The sequence below is a fragment of the Carya illinoinensis genome, chromosome 16, assembly GCF_018687715.1.
Source record: "Carya illinoinensis cultivar Pawnee chromosome 16, C.illinoinensisPawnee_v1, whole genome shotgun sequence".
NCBI classification, from domain to species: domain Eukaryota; kingdom Viridiplantae; phylum Streptophyta; class Magnoliopsida; order Fagales; family Juglandaceae; genus Carya; species Carya illinoinensis.
In genome coordinates, this window is record NC_056767.1 from 155728 (window position 1) to 169626 (window position 13899).

General features: G+C 35.4%; 1 protein-coding gene across 1 annotated transcript in view; it reads left to right on the forward strand.

Annotated features, from left to right (window-relative positions):
* Positions 1-802: 802 nt before the first annotated feature.
* Positions 803-13899, forward strand: part of LOC122298407 (phytochrome-associated serine/threonine-protein phosphatase) — a 29464-nt gene continuing 16367 nt past the window's right edge. The window contains exons 1-6 of the mRNA XM_043108137.1: positions 803-1014; positions 2385-2531; positions 2639-2706; positions 10366-10423; positions 11309-11419; positions 11591-11641. Of these exons, the coding sequence (XP_042964071.1) occupies positions 934-1014; positions 2385-2531; positions 2639-2706; positions 10366-10423; positions 11309-11419; positions 11591-11641 (516 nt within the window). The 5' untranslated portion in view covers positions 803-933. The remainder of the gene's footprint in view (positions 1015-2384; positions 2532-2638; positions 2707-10365; positions 10424-11308; positions 11420-11590; positions 11642-13899) is intronic.

Here is a 13899-nt window from a genome sequence, read left to right on the forward strand (position 1 = left end):
ATGCACTATCGAAAGAACATTTGGAGTTTGAAAAAATAGATGGAAGATATTGATCATATGCCAAATTTTCCTTATGATAAGCAAGTTAAAATTGTTGTGGCGTCTATGGCTATTCATAATTTTATTAGAGCTCATACATTAAAGGATCTTGAGTTCAAGCCATATGATGAGGACGATGATTATTTACCTCTTGGAAGCATGCAAGATGAACAAATAGAAGATTACTCAAGTATGCAACAATCAGAGATATCCAGTGAAAATGTTATGAATATTGAGCGTGATTATATTGCTCTTTCACTTATGCAACATTGAAAAGATTTTTTTTTCATTATAATTACTAAAATACCTATTAGACTATTTTCGTTGTTATTTTATTATAAATCATTTTATTTCTATCAAGGATATACCCTTTTGTGTCATTTCTACTTCAAAAAGTGCTTTTTTAATTCAACTCCAAACAAATCTAATATGTTTGAAAGTACTTTAGACTTATGGATCCCAAACAGTAAATAACTTTTCAATAGTAGAGCTTATTATATTAAGCTCTAAGTTATAAGTCTTAAGCTAAAAGTAATATTTTTCACCACAACTCCAAACATGCAATAAATAATCACTTATTATAATAATATATATATATTATTGACCACACACCTGTACCGTAAAAATTACATCAATGATATTTGTTGTCCCAATTTCATGACAAAATACAAAGAAAAGGGAGAAAAACTCGCATGAATTACGGCCAATTAAAAAAAAAAAAATCACAAAAATAAAAAGGAAAATATAACAAAACCACGGATGTGTAGTTATAGGTAGAGGCAGATCTGTATACTTGGAAAATTGAGTTGTTCAACTCGGGCGGCTCTTCTTCATCGAGGAAAACCTAAGCCCCCTTAAGAAACACAGACGAAGAAGAAAAGGAGAGAATCGGAGATGGACTTGGACCAGTGGATCTCGAAGGTGAAAGAGGGTCAGCATCTGTTGGAAGACGAACTTCAGCTCCTCTGCGAATATGTGCGTATTCAACACCCCCCCCCGCCCCCCCCGCCCCCCTCCCCGGGGGGGGCACACAGACGCACTCCTAAATAAATCTGCCGTGTCCTTTTCTAAATCTCTCTCTCTCTCTCTCTCTCTCTCTCTCTCTCACACACACACACACACACACCCCTACACCTGTATATGGACATATATTACGTTGTATCTCGATATTATTAGGGTCTTAGTTTCTCACTTTTAAAGAGAAGAAACTGAGCGTGCAAAGTTGAATCCTTACAATATGTTTGGTTGCTGAAAGGAAAAGGGGACATATTTTATTGTTAATTTTATACTCTCGCAATTCTAAGAAGATAGTCGTTCGACTCAAATTGCCGGCCTTACGTGAAGCATCCGACATTATTTTGAAATGAATGAACTCACTGTTTTAAAAACTAGGTATCGTCTACTTGTTAAAAGAAAAAAAAAGAAAAGAAAAAGAAGAAAGTCGTTATCATTCGAGGGCTATATTTTTGCCTATAGTGAGTTTGGGTTTAGAATCCCATATTTCTATTTGTAAATATGGGTTGCGAATGCTTTGGCAAATTTGACGTCCATCATGCTAATTAATTAAATGTGGCCCCCTCTTATTCTATAACATGTGAAAACATATCTCCTTAATGGTTGAGTTGATTCTTGGTTTTTTAGAGGGACAGTCGATTTACATTTCATTGATTTCTTGAGTGCCTATTTCCCGGACAACTTGATATATATAGGTCTAAAAATAAAGATGAACTGGCTCCAGGTAAACACGGTGAGCAGCAAAGATTTCTGCCTATCAAGTGAATCTGTATCCTTGCCTGGTAAAGTCTTAAGGACGCTTTCTTGTAGGCAAGCAACGTACTTCTCTTATGACAGTTGTGTGATTGCTTACAAAATCTTTAGGATAGAGTTCCTTCTGACTCAAATTGTCTCTAATAATGTGAGGCTTCAATGATAGCATAAAGCAGTGCTTACTAACTCTCAAGTATCTGTCACACGTCGCTTTGTCTGCTTTCTCAAAGCTGGGAAGATTAAACTAGAATTTATTTTCATATATAAATCATACTTCCCTGATAATGTCACTTTGTGTGTTCATTTACTGTCTGAACATGCCTAGTTGGATGGTGGTTCCATGTTTTTTTTTTCCCTTGTATTTGTGAAGTTATATTCTACTTGATGTTTCTGATGAAACAAATCTACAAACAGATGGTTTTCCTAATTGAAAGGATTTGTTGAATTGATCTTGTTTCTTTCAGTTGTGGTAAATATGAGTGTTCACGAAAACAAACACACAGATGGGAGACACCATCCTATATTCGTTTTATACGCTATCATTTATGGAATAAGTTCATAGTTGTTACCATTATCAGGTCAAAGAGATCCTTATTGAGGAGTCCAATGTGCAGCCTGTCAATAGTCCGGTCACTGTTTGTGGTGATATTCATGGCCAGTTTCATGATCTAATGAAACTTTTCCAGACAGGAGGTCATGTACCGGAAACAAATTACATATTTATGGTATAGTTCCTCCTTTTTGTTGAAAATTGTGTCAACTTTTAATTGCACCATCCTCTTGTCACTGGCTTATTTACTCTATTTGTTAAATGTTTCTAATTTATTATCAGGGGGATTTTGTTGATCGAGGATACAATAGTCTTGAAGTTTTCACGATCCTATTGCTTCTTAAAGCTAGGTATGTTCTTTTTAGGTGCTCTTGAATATTTTTTTTTTATAGGAAAAATAAAATTTTATTGATAGAAAAGTAGGCGTAACCCAAGTACACAGTGAGCATAGAAAACACTTAACAACAATTAGGAACTAGACATTGATACAAGCATATCAGAAAAACTAGTTCCATTACAATCAATAACAAAAGCCTAAGAAATAGTGTGTTGAGAAAGAATCTCTTAAACTCATCCAAGGAACACTCCTAGTCTTTGAAACACCGATCATTTCTCTCCGTGAAAAGGCACCGCATGATACAAAGAGCAATCATTGTCCACACATCAGCTATATGGATGTTACCCCTGAGACCTCTCCAGCACTCAAAAATCCCTCCCTGGCATAACTCTTCACTGCACAAATTTGTGTTATTTTTGAGTCAGTATTCTTAAATAAGAGCTTTATTAAAGATGGGCATTGCCAAGTACGCGGGACATATACAAGAACAATACCTATGCATGAGCGTCTAAAGATACCGGGAAATCATGTACGATCATGCCATTAAAGTCTATTACAATCGACCAACGGAATAATGTATTTAGAAAGAAAATTCTAAGCTCATCCATTGTTCATTCACGATCCTCAAAACTCTAACCATTCATTTCCATCCATATGTATCACCATAAACAAATTGGAACCATTTTCCACATAGCTTCTATTTGAGAATTACTTTAGATGCCTCGCCAGCTGGCCAGATAATTGACTACCCTTCGTGGCATCACCCAATGGAGCCCCACTTAGCAAAGATCATTCCAAAAGCTCACATCACAATGCAATAATAAGTGATCCATGGACTACCCACTTTTCTTACACATATAACACCAACCTAACACAATGATTTTGCGTATCCTTAGTTTATTTAAGGCGAGAATCTTCCCTAATGAAGCTGTTCATACAAAGAAAAGAGGCTTTTAGGGTAATGGCATCGCCCTTCGTGATTTTCTTGTCTCTAGTTAGGGCATTAGAGTTGTGTACTGACTTTGCCATTCTTTGATCTATATAATTTATTTATTTATCAAAAAAAAAAAAGAGGCTTTTAGGGGGGGCCTTAGTCTTCCATATGTTCTTCCATGGGAATGAACTTGTAGATTGTGTCATGAAGGACTTATAGTATGATTGTACAGTGAATCTCCCCTTATTGGACAGAGACTACAAGATCTTATCTCCTCCATTCACTCTACAATTATACACAAGATTGAAGAAATCTGTAAATGTGTCAATATCCCTATCTTGGGCAGCTCTAAGGAAGGTGACATTCCATTGAGGCGAACCACTAGATAGATCCTTGAGCTCTACTACTGAAGCCTCCTGTCTTCATGCAATGCCTTGTATTGCTAGGTAAGCTTCCTTTAGGTTCAGTTTCCACACCATAAATCATTCCAGAATTTAATTCTAGAACCATCCCCAACTGCAAAGCGTATGTATCGAGAGAAGTTCGTCCAGCCTCTTATTTCTTTCCAAAGCCCCACCCCATGTGATCTGCTCATCTCATTTGAGCACCATCCTCCCCACAATACACCATAGTTTAGATCTATGATTGCCCTTCACAAAAGTTCCCCTCACTGCTTGGTATCTCCCCAACCACTTACCCAATAAGGCCTTATTGAAAACTAGAAAGTTCTAAATTCCCAACCCTCCTTTGCATATTGGAGTATAAACCCCAATGAGTTGGCCCAAGTGGTGAAGGCCTTGGTCTTGGGGTATCAAGCCCTTCAAGGTCTAAGGTTCAAACCTCATGGGTGCAAACAATCCTTTGAGGTCACATCCCATGGTGAAAAGCCAGTGATTTAATTAGTTACGTGTAGGGAAACTTCTGAGGGTGCGGTGTACGAGACCGGGGTTTACTCTGCATGGGTGGGTCCGAAGGGCCCTGCGTTGGAGAGGTTCCCCGACATAAAAAAAATAAAATATTGGAGTACAAACCATAGCCCAATTTACCAAATGGAACTTGAATTCTTCATCCAATCCCTCCATAGGAAATCTTGTTGCAATTTCTCTATTTAGTGAGCCACCTTGCACGATAGTGGAAATAATGATAAAACTAAGTTTGCAAGTTGGAGAGAGTACTTTTTATCAATGTAACTCTTCTACCCTTGGATAAATATATCCTCTTCTAACTAGACAATTTACGCTCCATTTTTTCCCATCATTGCACAAACTAGTGTTATTTTCCATGTACTTGTAAAAAAAACTAGTGTTATTTTTCATGTGAAGTTAATTCTTTATTGATACTACCTCATATAGCCTTATTCTTCTTTGCATCACGTCGTTACTTAACATTTTTGGGCCTCCCAAAGCTCATAGCACACTAGAATATGTCGTATGCAAGTTATTTTAGGTTTGTACATATAGTTTACAGGTCAGATACTAAGTTATAACTATGGTAGAGGAAAAGAACTTGGTGACTTGTGCCTTTTTTTCTCAACAATGAAGTTAGGATGACTATTTGTAACACCCCGTTCCAACGCCATTTATAGAAACCTAGGGAATCCGGAATGCTACTGATCGCCTTCAAAAGATTTCTGACAAAGATTTCTGACAATCTACGTGTTTTGAGAGCACTTCTGCTGTGTTTTGAAGCTGTATTGGGGTTAAGAGTTAATTTATCGAAATCTGAAGTTGTTCCTGTAGGTTCTGTTCAGAATATTTCAGACTTGGCTAACATTTTGGGGTGCAGAATTTCTTCACTTCCTATGAGGTACCTAGGGCTTCCTTTTGTGGCTTCTTTTAAATATGTTAATATTTGGGATGGGGTGATTGAGAAAATAGAAACGAGGCTAGCTGGTTGGAAAATGATCTACTTGACTAAGGGGGGAAGATTAACTCTAATAAAAAGTACTTTGTCTAATCTTCCCACTTATTTCTTATCTCTTTTTTAGTTGATGAAAAGGGTTGAAAAAAGAATTGAGAGTTTATATCGGAATTTTATGGGGTGGCAAAGGAGATGAAAAAAAGATACATTTGGTTAGTTTGAAGAAGGTTTGTCAACCGATTGATTGTGGAGGGTTGGGGATTAAAAATTTAAGATTGTTTAATACAACATTACTTGGGAAATGGCTTTGGAGATACCATTTGGAAAGTAATGCCTTCTGGAAAAATGTTATTGATATACAATATGGTAGTATGTGGGGAGGTTGGTGTTCTAAAGATACTAGTGGAGCGTAAAGGGTGAGTTTGTGGAAGTTCATTACAAAAGGATGGGGGATTTTTTCAGATCACATTATATTGAAGGTGGGAGATGGGAAGAGGACTCTTTTATGGCATGACTTGTGGTGTGGGGATTCTCCCCTAAAGCAGGACTTTCCCTCTCTTTTCAGAATTGCTAGGGATCAAAATGCAGCTGTAGGAAAGTCTTTCTGTGGCATTGACAATAATATTCAATGGAATGTCACCTTTATTAACGATGTTAATGACTGGGAAGTGGATGATGTAAATGCTTTTTTGGAAAGAATTTATAGTTCAAAGTTGATGCTTGGTAGGGAGGACAGCATGCTGTGGGTTCTTGTAGGAAATTCTAAGTTCTCAGTTTCCTCTTTTTACAAATTATTAAGTTGTCACAAGAGATGTGAATTTTCTTGGAAAAACATTTGGAAAGTGAAAGTTCCTTCCAAGGTTGGTTTTTTTTTTTTTGTTGGGTGGTTTCCTTAGGCAAAGTGTTGACTACTGAAAATCTTAGAAGGAGAGGTATGTTCATTGCTGATTGGTGTGTTATGTGCAAGAAGGATGGGGAATCTGTAAATAACATCTCTCTTCATTGTGAAGTGGCCCGGTTCTTGTGGAATGAGGTTTTGAATCGGGCTGGTTTTCTTTGGGTAATGCCCAAGGAAGTGGTGGATTTATTGGTAGGATGGAAAGATTTGAAGGGTAGTAAGAATGCTATTCATGTTTGGAAGATGATTCATTCTTGTCTCATGTGGTGTCTATGGCTTGAAAGGAATGTGAGATACTTCGAAGACAAAAAAGGATCATTGGGAGAACTTAGGGGTTTCTTCTTTAGTACTTTAAGATTGTGGGCTAAAGTTTTTGTAACGAAAGATATTTTCCAGTTTCTGTTTTAGTTTTCCTTTTGTTCTTGGAAAGTAGTAGGTATTTCCTTTGTATACGTCCTGTGTACTTGGGCTTATGCCTATTTCTTTGGAATAAAATCTTTTATTACTTATTGAAAAGAAAAATTCCTATTAATGAAACAAAACTAAAACAGAAAGGAGGGTATAAAAAATTTTATAGTTTAAAATAAAACGTACTCCATTAAAATTTAAAGGAGAGTCTATGGAAGCACTTATTTAAACTCATTCAAGTCTCATGAGCATAACAAAATAAACTTAGGACAAGCTTATTTATCAAAAAAAAATAAACTTAGGACAAGCTTGGGGAGTGAGATGAGATGAGAATTTTGTAAATAGTAGTAAGATAGTTTGTGAATAGTAGTGAGATAGTTTGAGTTTGAATAGTAGTGAGATAGTTTGAGTTTAATGTTTTGTGGAGTTTTGGGAAAGGAGAGAGGAAAAGTTGAATAAAAAATATTATAAAGTTAAAATATTGTTATAATATAGTTTTTGAATATTATTTTGGTTTGGGGATTTGAAAAAGTTGAATTGTTTTTTTATTTTTTGTTTGAAAGTTTGAGAAAGTTGTAATGATTAGTTTGAAAGTATTTGTGTTCGAGTGATGTTTAGAAAGGAAATGAGATGAGAATTTGGGGATGAAAACTTTTTCCAAACAAGCCTTTAATGACTGAAAACATAAAACTAAATATCTAATAAACTGCCTAGGCCTCGTCTCCTTGAGTCAGGTCCCATCTTGTAGCATCTTTCTCACAATAACCATAACTTGGGTAGGTCAAAACTTTTAAAACATACAAAAAATGAGGCAAATAAGCAATAAGCAATACATCACGTAGTAAAAGTAATATAAAATAGGGTCTCTTTGAAAAACTTGCATACTTAATACTCATACCAACACAAACATTTAACATGTACTATGCATAACTCATTCAACTTGTATTTCCCTTTTTTTAACAGCCAGCGCACCTTAACCACATGTGCAGGGTTGTGCACCGGTTCCACTGCCTGTGGTCACAAGGGGAACTCCTTAACTTATCATAACATACTATGGTAGACCACGCTTAGGGTCGTGGCTTGCACATCCACCATAACTGCATTGGTACCATGCATCTCTTATGGCCATTTTTAAAACTTCTTTCATAACTTGTCTTTTATCTTTCTTACCATGGTGCATTAAGACCCACCAGCATCTCATGTCTCACCTTCCACCCCTGCTCTGAGATACGCAGATTACCTCCCTCCTTCGCAAGCACAATCAGTTTAGACTCTATTACTAGCTCTCCAGACCACGCCATCTCTTAAGAACCCATCTACTTGTCTGATATTCTAGTGAAGGTTAAAGGAAGTTCCAATACAAAGCTCAGTTGAAAATGGGCGCGATCATATTATTCACCTCACAACTTTGGACATCAATTAGTGCATCGATAACCACCTATCCAATAAATATGTAATCACGTCAATTTATAATCTCGTATATCAATATTTTAAACTTTAAAGACTACTACTCTTAGTTGGACTACCCAAATGCCTATTGAGTTCCTAAACATTCAATTAGCCCTCAAACTTTTTCTAGATCACTTTAATCATTTTATTCCATCATCTTCCATCACAATTAATACCTATGCACTCTAAGATCTTCAAACCTAATCTTGCCTAAGCAAACCCGTGGCTATGCATGCTATTAGCACTTAGTCATTTGAGTTCACATGACCCTATCCTCAATGCATCCTTCCACGTTCAAGCATATACTATATGTCACCCAAATCGCTCAGGATCTCTCTTTGTAAAATCTCTCCTAAACCATCAAAATCGTGGGGCTAAGTCCTCCAATATGCATTATTTCATTAAAATAATCTTCCTATATGTAGGCTTGTCCAATCCCGTGTATAACATGCATTCTAATGCCATAAACCTAATTCTAGCATGTGTATTTCCTAGCTCTTTATGAAATCCGAATTTCAATATTTTCATACAATCTCATGGCATTAGTCTAACATACCTATCATAAAAGAGAAAGAGTTACCTAAAGGAAGAGCTTGATCCAAAGGTTGGGTTGGATTACACGGATTGGCTAAGGCCTTGTTTGTTTTTACAACTCTTCTGAACTTATCTCATCTAATCATTACAACTTTCTCCAATTTCCACACAAAATAAAATAAACAATTCAACTTTTTCAAATCTTAAAACAAAAATAATATTAAAAATATATATTCTAACAATATTTTATTCAACTTTTATCTCAACTCATCTCATCTCATATGCAAAAACAAACGAGGCCTAAGTGGCTTGGATCTTGATCTTCTTGCTTAGGGGGTGAATGTTGTAGGGGGCTTAGAGATTCTGGTTTTACAATTAAGAGAATTTTATGGCCTTGGAGGGGGGGTCATGCTTAGGTCTCATGTCATGGTTGGTAGGTTCTCATATGGGGTCTATAAATAGAGTTTGGAGGGTGTGGTAGTCCTAGTGTTGTGGGTTTACTAGAGTGCTTGAATGTGATTTGGAGTCATAGTTGACTAGAAGTTCTGGTTTCCTTAGGAGTTGTGGTTGGAGTAGGAATAGGTGACTTGTAGTTGGAGTAGAAATAGACTTGTGCTTGCGACTAGAAGTGTAGTACAAGTAGGTTTCAGGTATAACCTATGTGGGCTCACTTTCATGGGCTATCTATGGGCTTGGCTAGGATAATAGTTGGGCTTACTCATCCTTACTTGGGCCTAATGGGCTTTGGCCTAGCGGGCTTGTGGGTTTCTAAATCTTCATAAAATTAATCCTCCATAATCCTAGGGTCTAATTCTTGCTGCCCAATAATTAACCTCAAGGAATGAACGCGGATTTAACCCTAATTCATGCTCTAAAAATAGAAACCCTAATTATATTGTAAACCCTAACTTTCCTAAATTAGAAACCTCAAAAGTTTGGGGTGTTTCACTATTATATATCCACGTGTCTCCTCTGCTTGCAAATGAAGGATTACAATTTTTAGGATGTCTTAACCACCCACATTATTGGTGACTGTACTGTGATTGATTGTTTAGGTTATCAAAAAACTTGTTTGGCCCTAGGTAGTAATGTGTAAGGGATCAATGTATGCGTCAGTTGACATCAAGAGAGATGGGAAGTACTGATGCAGAAAAATTAGAATACAATGGTTGTTATTGCCATGTTTTTCTTCTTTTGGTGCTTAGTTTTTGTATAGTTTTTAGCAAGTATTATCTTTTTTTTTTTTTTGATAGGTATTTTTAGCAAGTATTATCTTAAAACATTTTTGCCAATTTACGACCTAGTTGGGGCCTAAATATCAGAATTATATTTTCCATCATTCTTTTGTCATAGAAGACATGGAGCCATATGAGCATCTGCCTATATAATGGGACCTCTGTGGGGTTTGAATCTCCCATTGATTTTCATACGGGCTCCTTGAGGCTCACATAGCGAAGACTATGGATGGTAGTGCAATTGCTTTCATGATCTATCTGTTTGTTTGTGCACTCGCTAGTTATTAGGTGTATATGTCATTCCCCAAGAGGCTTGTTTGGCCTTGTTATTTATGGTGCTTTTGTTTGTCACAGATACCCAGCAAATATTACCCTTTTACGTGGAAACCATGAAAGCAGGCAACTAACCCAGGTGTGCTTTTTAATTCTAATTTCAAGATCTCTCGCCACCTCATTGATGCCTTTACTACTATTGTTACATGTAGCACTAACCAAATTGTTACGTGAGGTTTTATTCTGATAAGCAATTTTCTTTTTCCTGTTTCATTTTTGACATGATATATTGAATGGAAAATTTGTATTTTATTATCTACACATCGTAGCTTGTATCATATTCGTGGTAAAATCACAAAAAAAATGTGAAATCGTTGTGATTATGAGCTTTACTAACTAGATGGATGCTTATTGACAGAATTCTTTTGTTCAAGAAAGTGGTTCAACTTTGTTTGACTTTATTAGTTTTCTTTGCTATGTTAAAAATGATCTTGATAGGCATGTCAAGATCACATAGCACTAACCAAATTGATACATGAGGTTTTAATCTGATAAGCAATTTTCTTTTTCCTGTTTCATTTTTGGCATCAAGATTGGTTTGGTTTTCAGGGTAGTTTTTTTTTTTATTTTTTTTTTATTTTTTATTTTTTATTTCTAATAATGTTGATATATTGAATGGAAAATTTGTATTTATTATCTACACATTGTGGCTTGAATCATATTTGTGGTGAAATCACAAAAAAAAAAAAAAGGTGAAATCATTGTGATTATGAGCTTTACTAACTAGATGGATGCTTATTGACAGAATTCTTTTGTTCACAAACGTGGTTCAACTTTGTTTGACTTTGTTAGTTTTCTTTGCTATGTTAAAAATGATCTCGATATGCATGTCAAGATCTTATGCTTGTAGGAAGGGCATCTTGCATTTGCCAGAGTAAGATTTTACGTCTGATATATTTAATTTAAAGAAAGAACAAACATTTTTGATCTAATACATTATTCTAAAATTCCATAATTTGCGTAGGTATATGGTTTTTACGATGAGTGCCAGAGGAAGTATGGAAATGCTAATGCATGGCGGTATTGTACAGACGTTTTTGACTATTTGACACTCTCAGCAATTATTGATGGAACTGTAAATCTCTCTCTCTCTCTCTCTCTCTCTCTCTCTCTCTCTCTCTCTCTCTCTCTCTCTCTCTCTTTCGGCCTATCTATAGATATTGGTATAAACTTATATGTTCTTTGTATCATTCATTCTAACTGCATGCTTTTAGAATTTTAAATATAATTTGATATGCTGTCCCAGGTGCTTTGTGTCCATGGTGGTCTTTCTCCCGATATTCGAACAATTGATCAGGTTTTGTTTTCCCTTCTCTTCAGCAATGGTTGTTTGAATCATTCAACTATAATAATATTTATATGCATTTTTTAGATTTTTACTGGCAATTAATATGCAATGCATGGATGAAATTATGCTGCAAAGAACATTATATTTACTTAAAACGATTTTTGTGCAATCCAATAGAAAATATAAAGCTATTTTCTTTTGTCGATTTTTAAGTCAATTGCAATCTTTTTTGTACACGTGAACACACGAATTTATGTTTTCTTGTTATCATGTATAGAAATGATGGGTGGCCTAACGCAACAAAAACTTTTCTCCGTACCCCCCATGAGCTATAACATCAAGTGATTTTATGTAAAAGTTTTTTTTCTTAGTAAGGATATGTAATCACAAACATATGGCATGTGTCAAAAAAACTGTCCCATTGCAATGGTTAGGAGAAAAAATGTTAAACTTTTGTTTTTCCTCTTTGCATGGTGTAATGAACCGACTCAATAATTCTAAGGGCGGAATATTGATAATTTTTATTGGGCCTAAATTGTATTTAATGGGTCAAAGAACGTTTGTTGGAAGAAATTAGGGATTTTTTTTCTCAAAACTCTATCATTGCGCTAAGGCTTTTGTATTGAATAGTGATGAATTGTTGGAGTTTTTCTAGTTTTTTCGTTCCTTCTTAGATGCTGTATGTAGGTATTTTCTCTTGTATACTTCTTGTGTACTTGGGCTATGCCTATTTATGGTAATAAAACTCTTATTAACTATCAAAAAAATATTTAATGGGTCATATTGGATGAGCACACAAGCGATAAATTATTGAGGTTGATTAGAAGTTTTAAATTAGGCTCAATAACTAGGTTAATCCCAATTATTATTTATTGAATGAGTTAGAATCATTTTAGAATTTAAAGATCGACCATTATAAATTTATTTCAATTTAAAATCATTACTGATTGAATTCCCCTAAGCAGTCTTAGTCATTGTCAATCATACATTGAATGAACTACTAGATTAGGTTTTTAAATTCAAACTCTCTTCTTAAATGATCGCGACAAAGTCGAACTCTAACTCGTTGGCACCCTCTCTCAATCTCTCTATAAATATCTCTCTTTCGTTTGTTATTTTGGAAAAATCATAAACCTTCGTAAGTGCAGTGGTTGAACCCAAAATACCCTATCCAGCACTGTGCGTGTCCCACATTCACCACGCCAATAGCCGACTGCTTCATTCCTCTCACAACATCCTTCACTTTTTCTCTCCTCCTAGTTCACGTGATCGATTTCATGTCGGAAATATTGGATTAACGTTGTGAGGTAAGTAGTTTGATCATAAATTAAAATTACCACATGTTAGCTAGTTATTTATATTGTTATTAAAGTCAGTTTTTTGGAAGCTAGTGTTTATGTACTACGCATGTCATGATATTTGCAAGCACGTGATTCATCATAATTCATTATCATGTTTCATTCCACATTTTATAATTATGTATGTATTTTGCATCTCACGCTGCATAGGACACCTATGCTTTCTTATGATCAAGTATAAAATAAGATCAAAATAGTTAATAAGATGACCATTTATGGTATCAATGCAATTTATGGGTGGATGTATAAGCCACAAAGCTAAGCATGGTCCACCATAGTATGCTAGAATACTATTAGGGGCTCTCCTTGTGGCCGTGGGATATGGGGACAGTGCACAACCTTGCACACAAGGTTAAGTGTGTCAGCCAGTATGATAAATAAGATAAGTTAGATAAGCCAAGATAAGTCATGCATGTCATAGTATACGTATGAACAATCATGGTTTTAAATTCTCAACATGAAATATTTTATGAAAAAGTTTATGTTAAGTATGTTTATGCTATGATGAGTTTCTTACTGAGTCATCGACTCATTTTAGTTGTTTTATGTTTTTAAATAGGTTAGAATATTTATGAAAGTATAGCTGCAGGATGAAACTTAGTTTAGGGAGGCGTGACAGTGGCTTAAATCATGTATAGAGATTTTAAGTTATGATTTTTATGACACGGATTTTGAAAAATTTAATAAATGCTTTCGCACACCCTCTCTAATGATCTCAATATTTTAATAAAGAATGATTTTATTTTTAGTTACTTTGTACATGGCGCTTCCTTCAGAATAAAAGAAAATGTTTTTAAGTCAAGATCAGTAGTAGCACTCCGGCTCCCGATAATTTTTAAAAGTGACTTTCTTATTAACCGTGGGGAGTGGGGTGTTACGCATGGTCTTTAGGGTACTAGAATGAGTCTT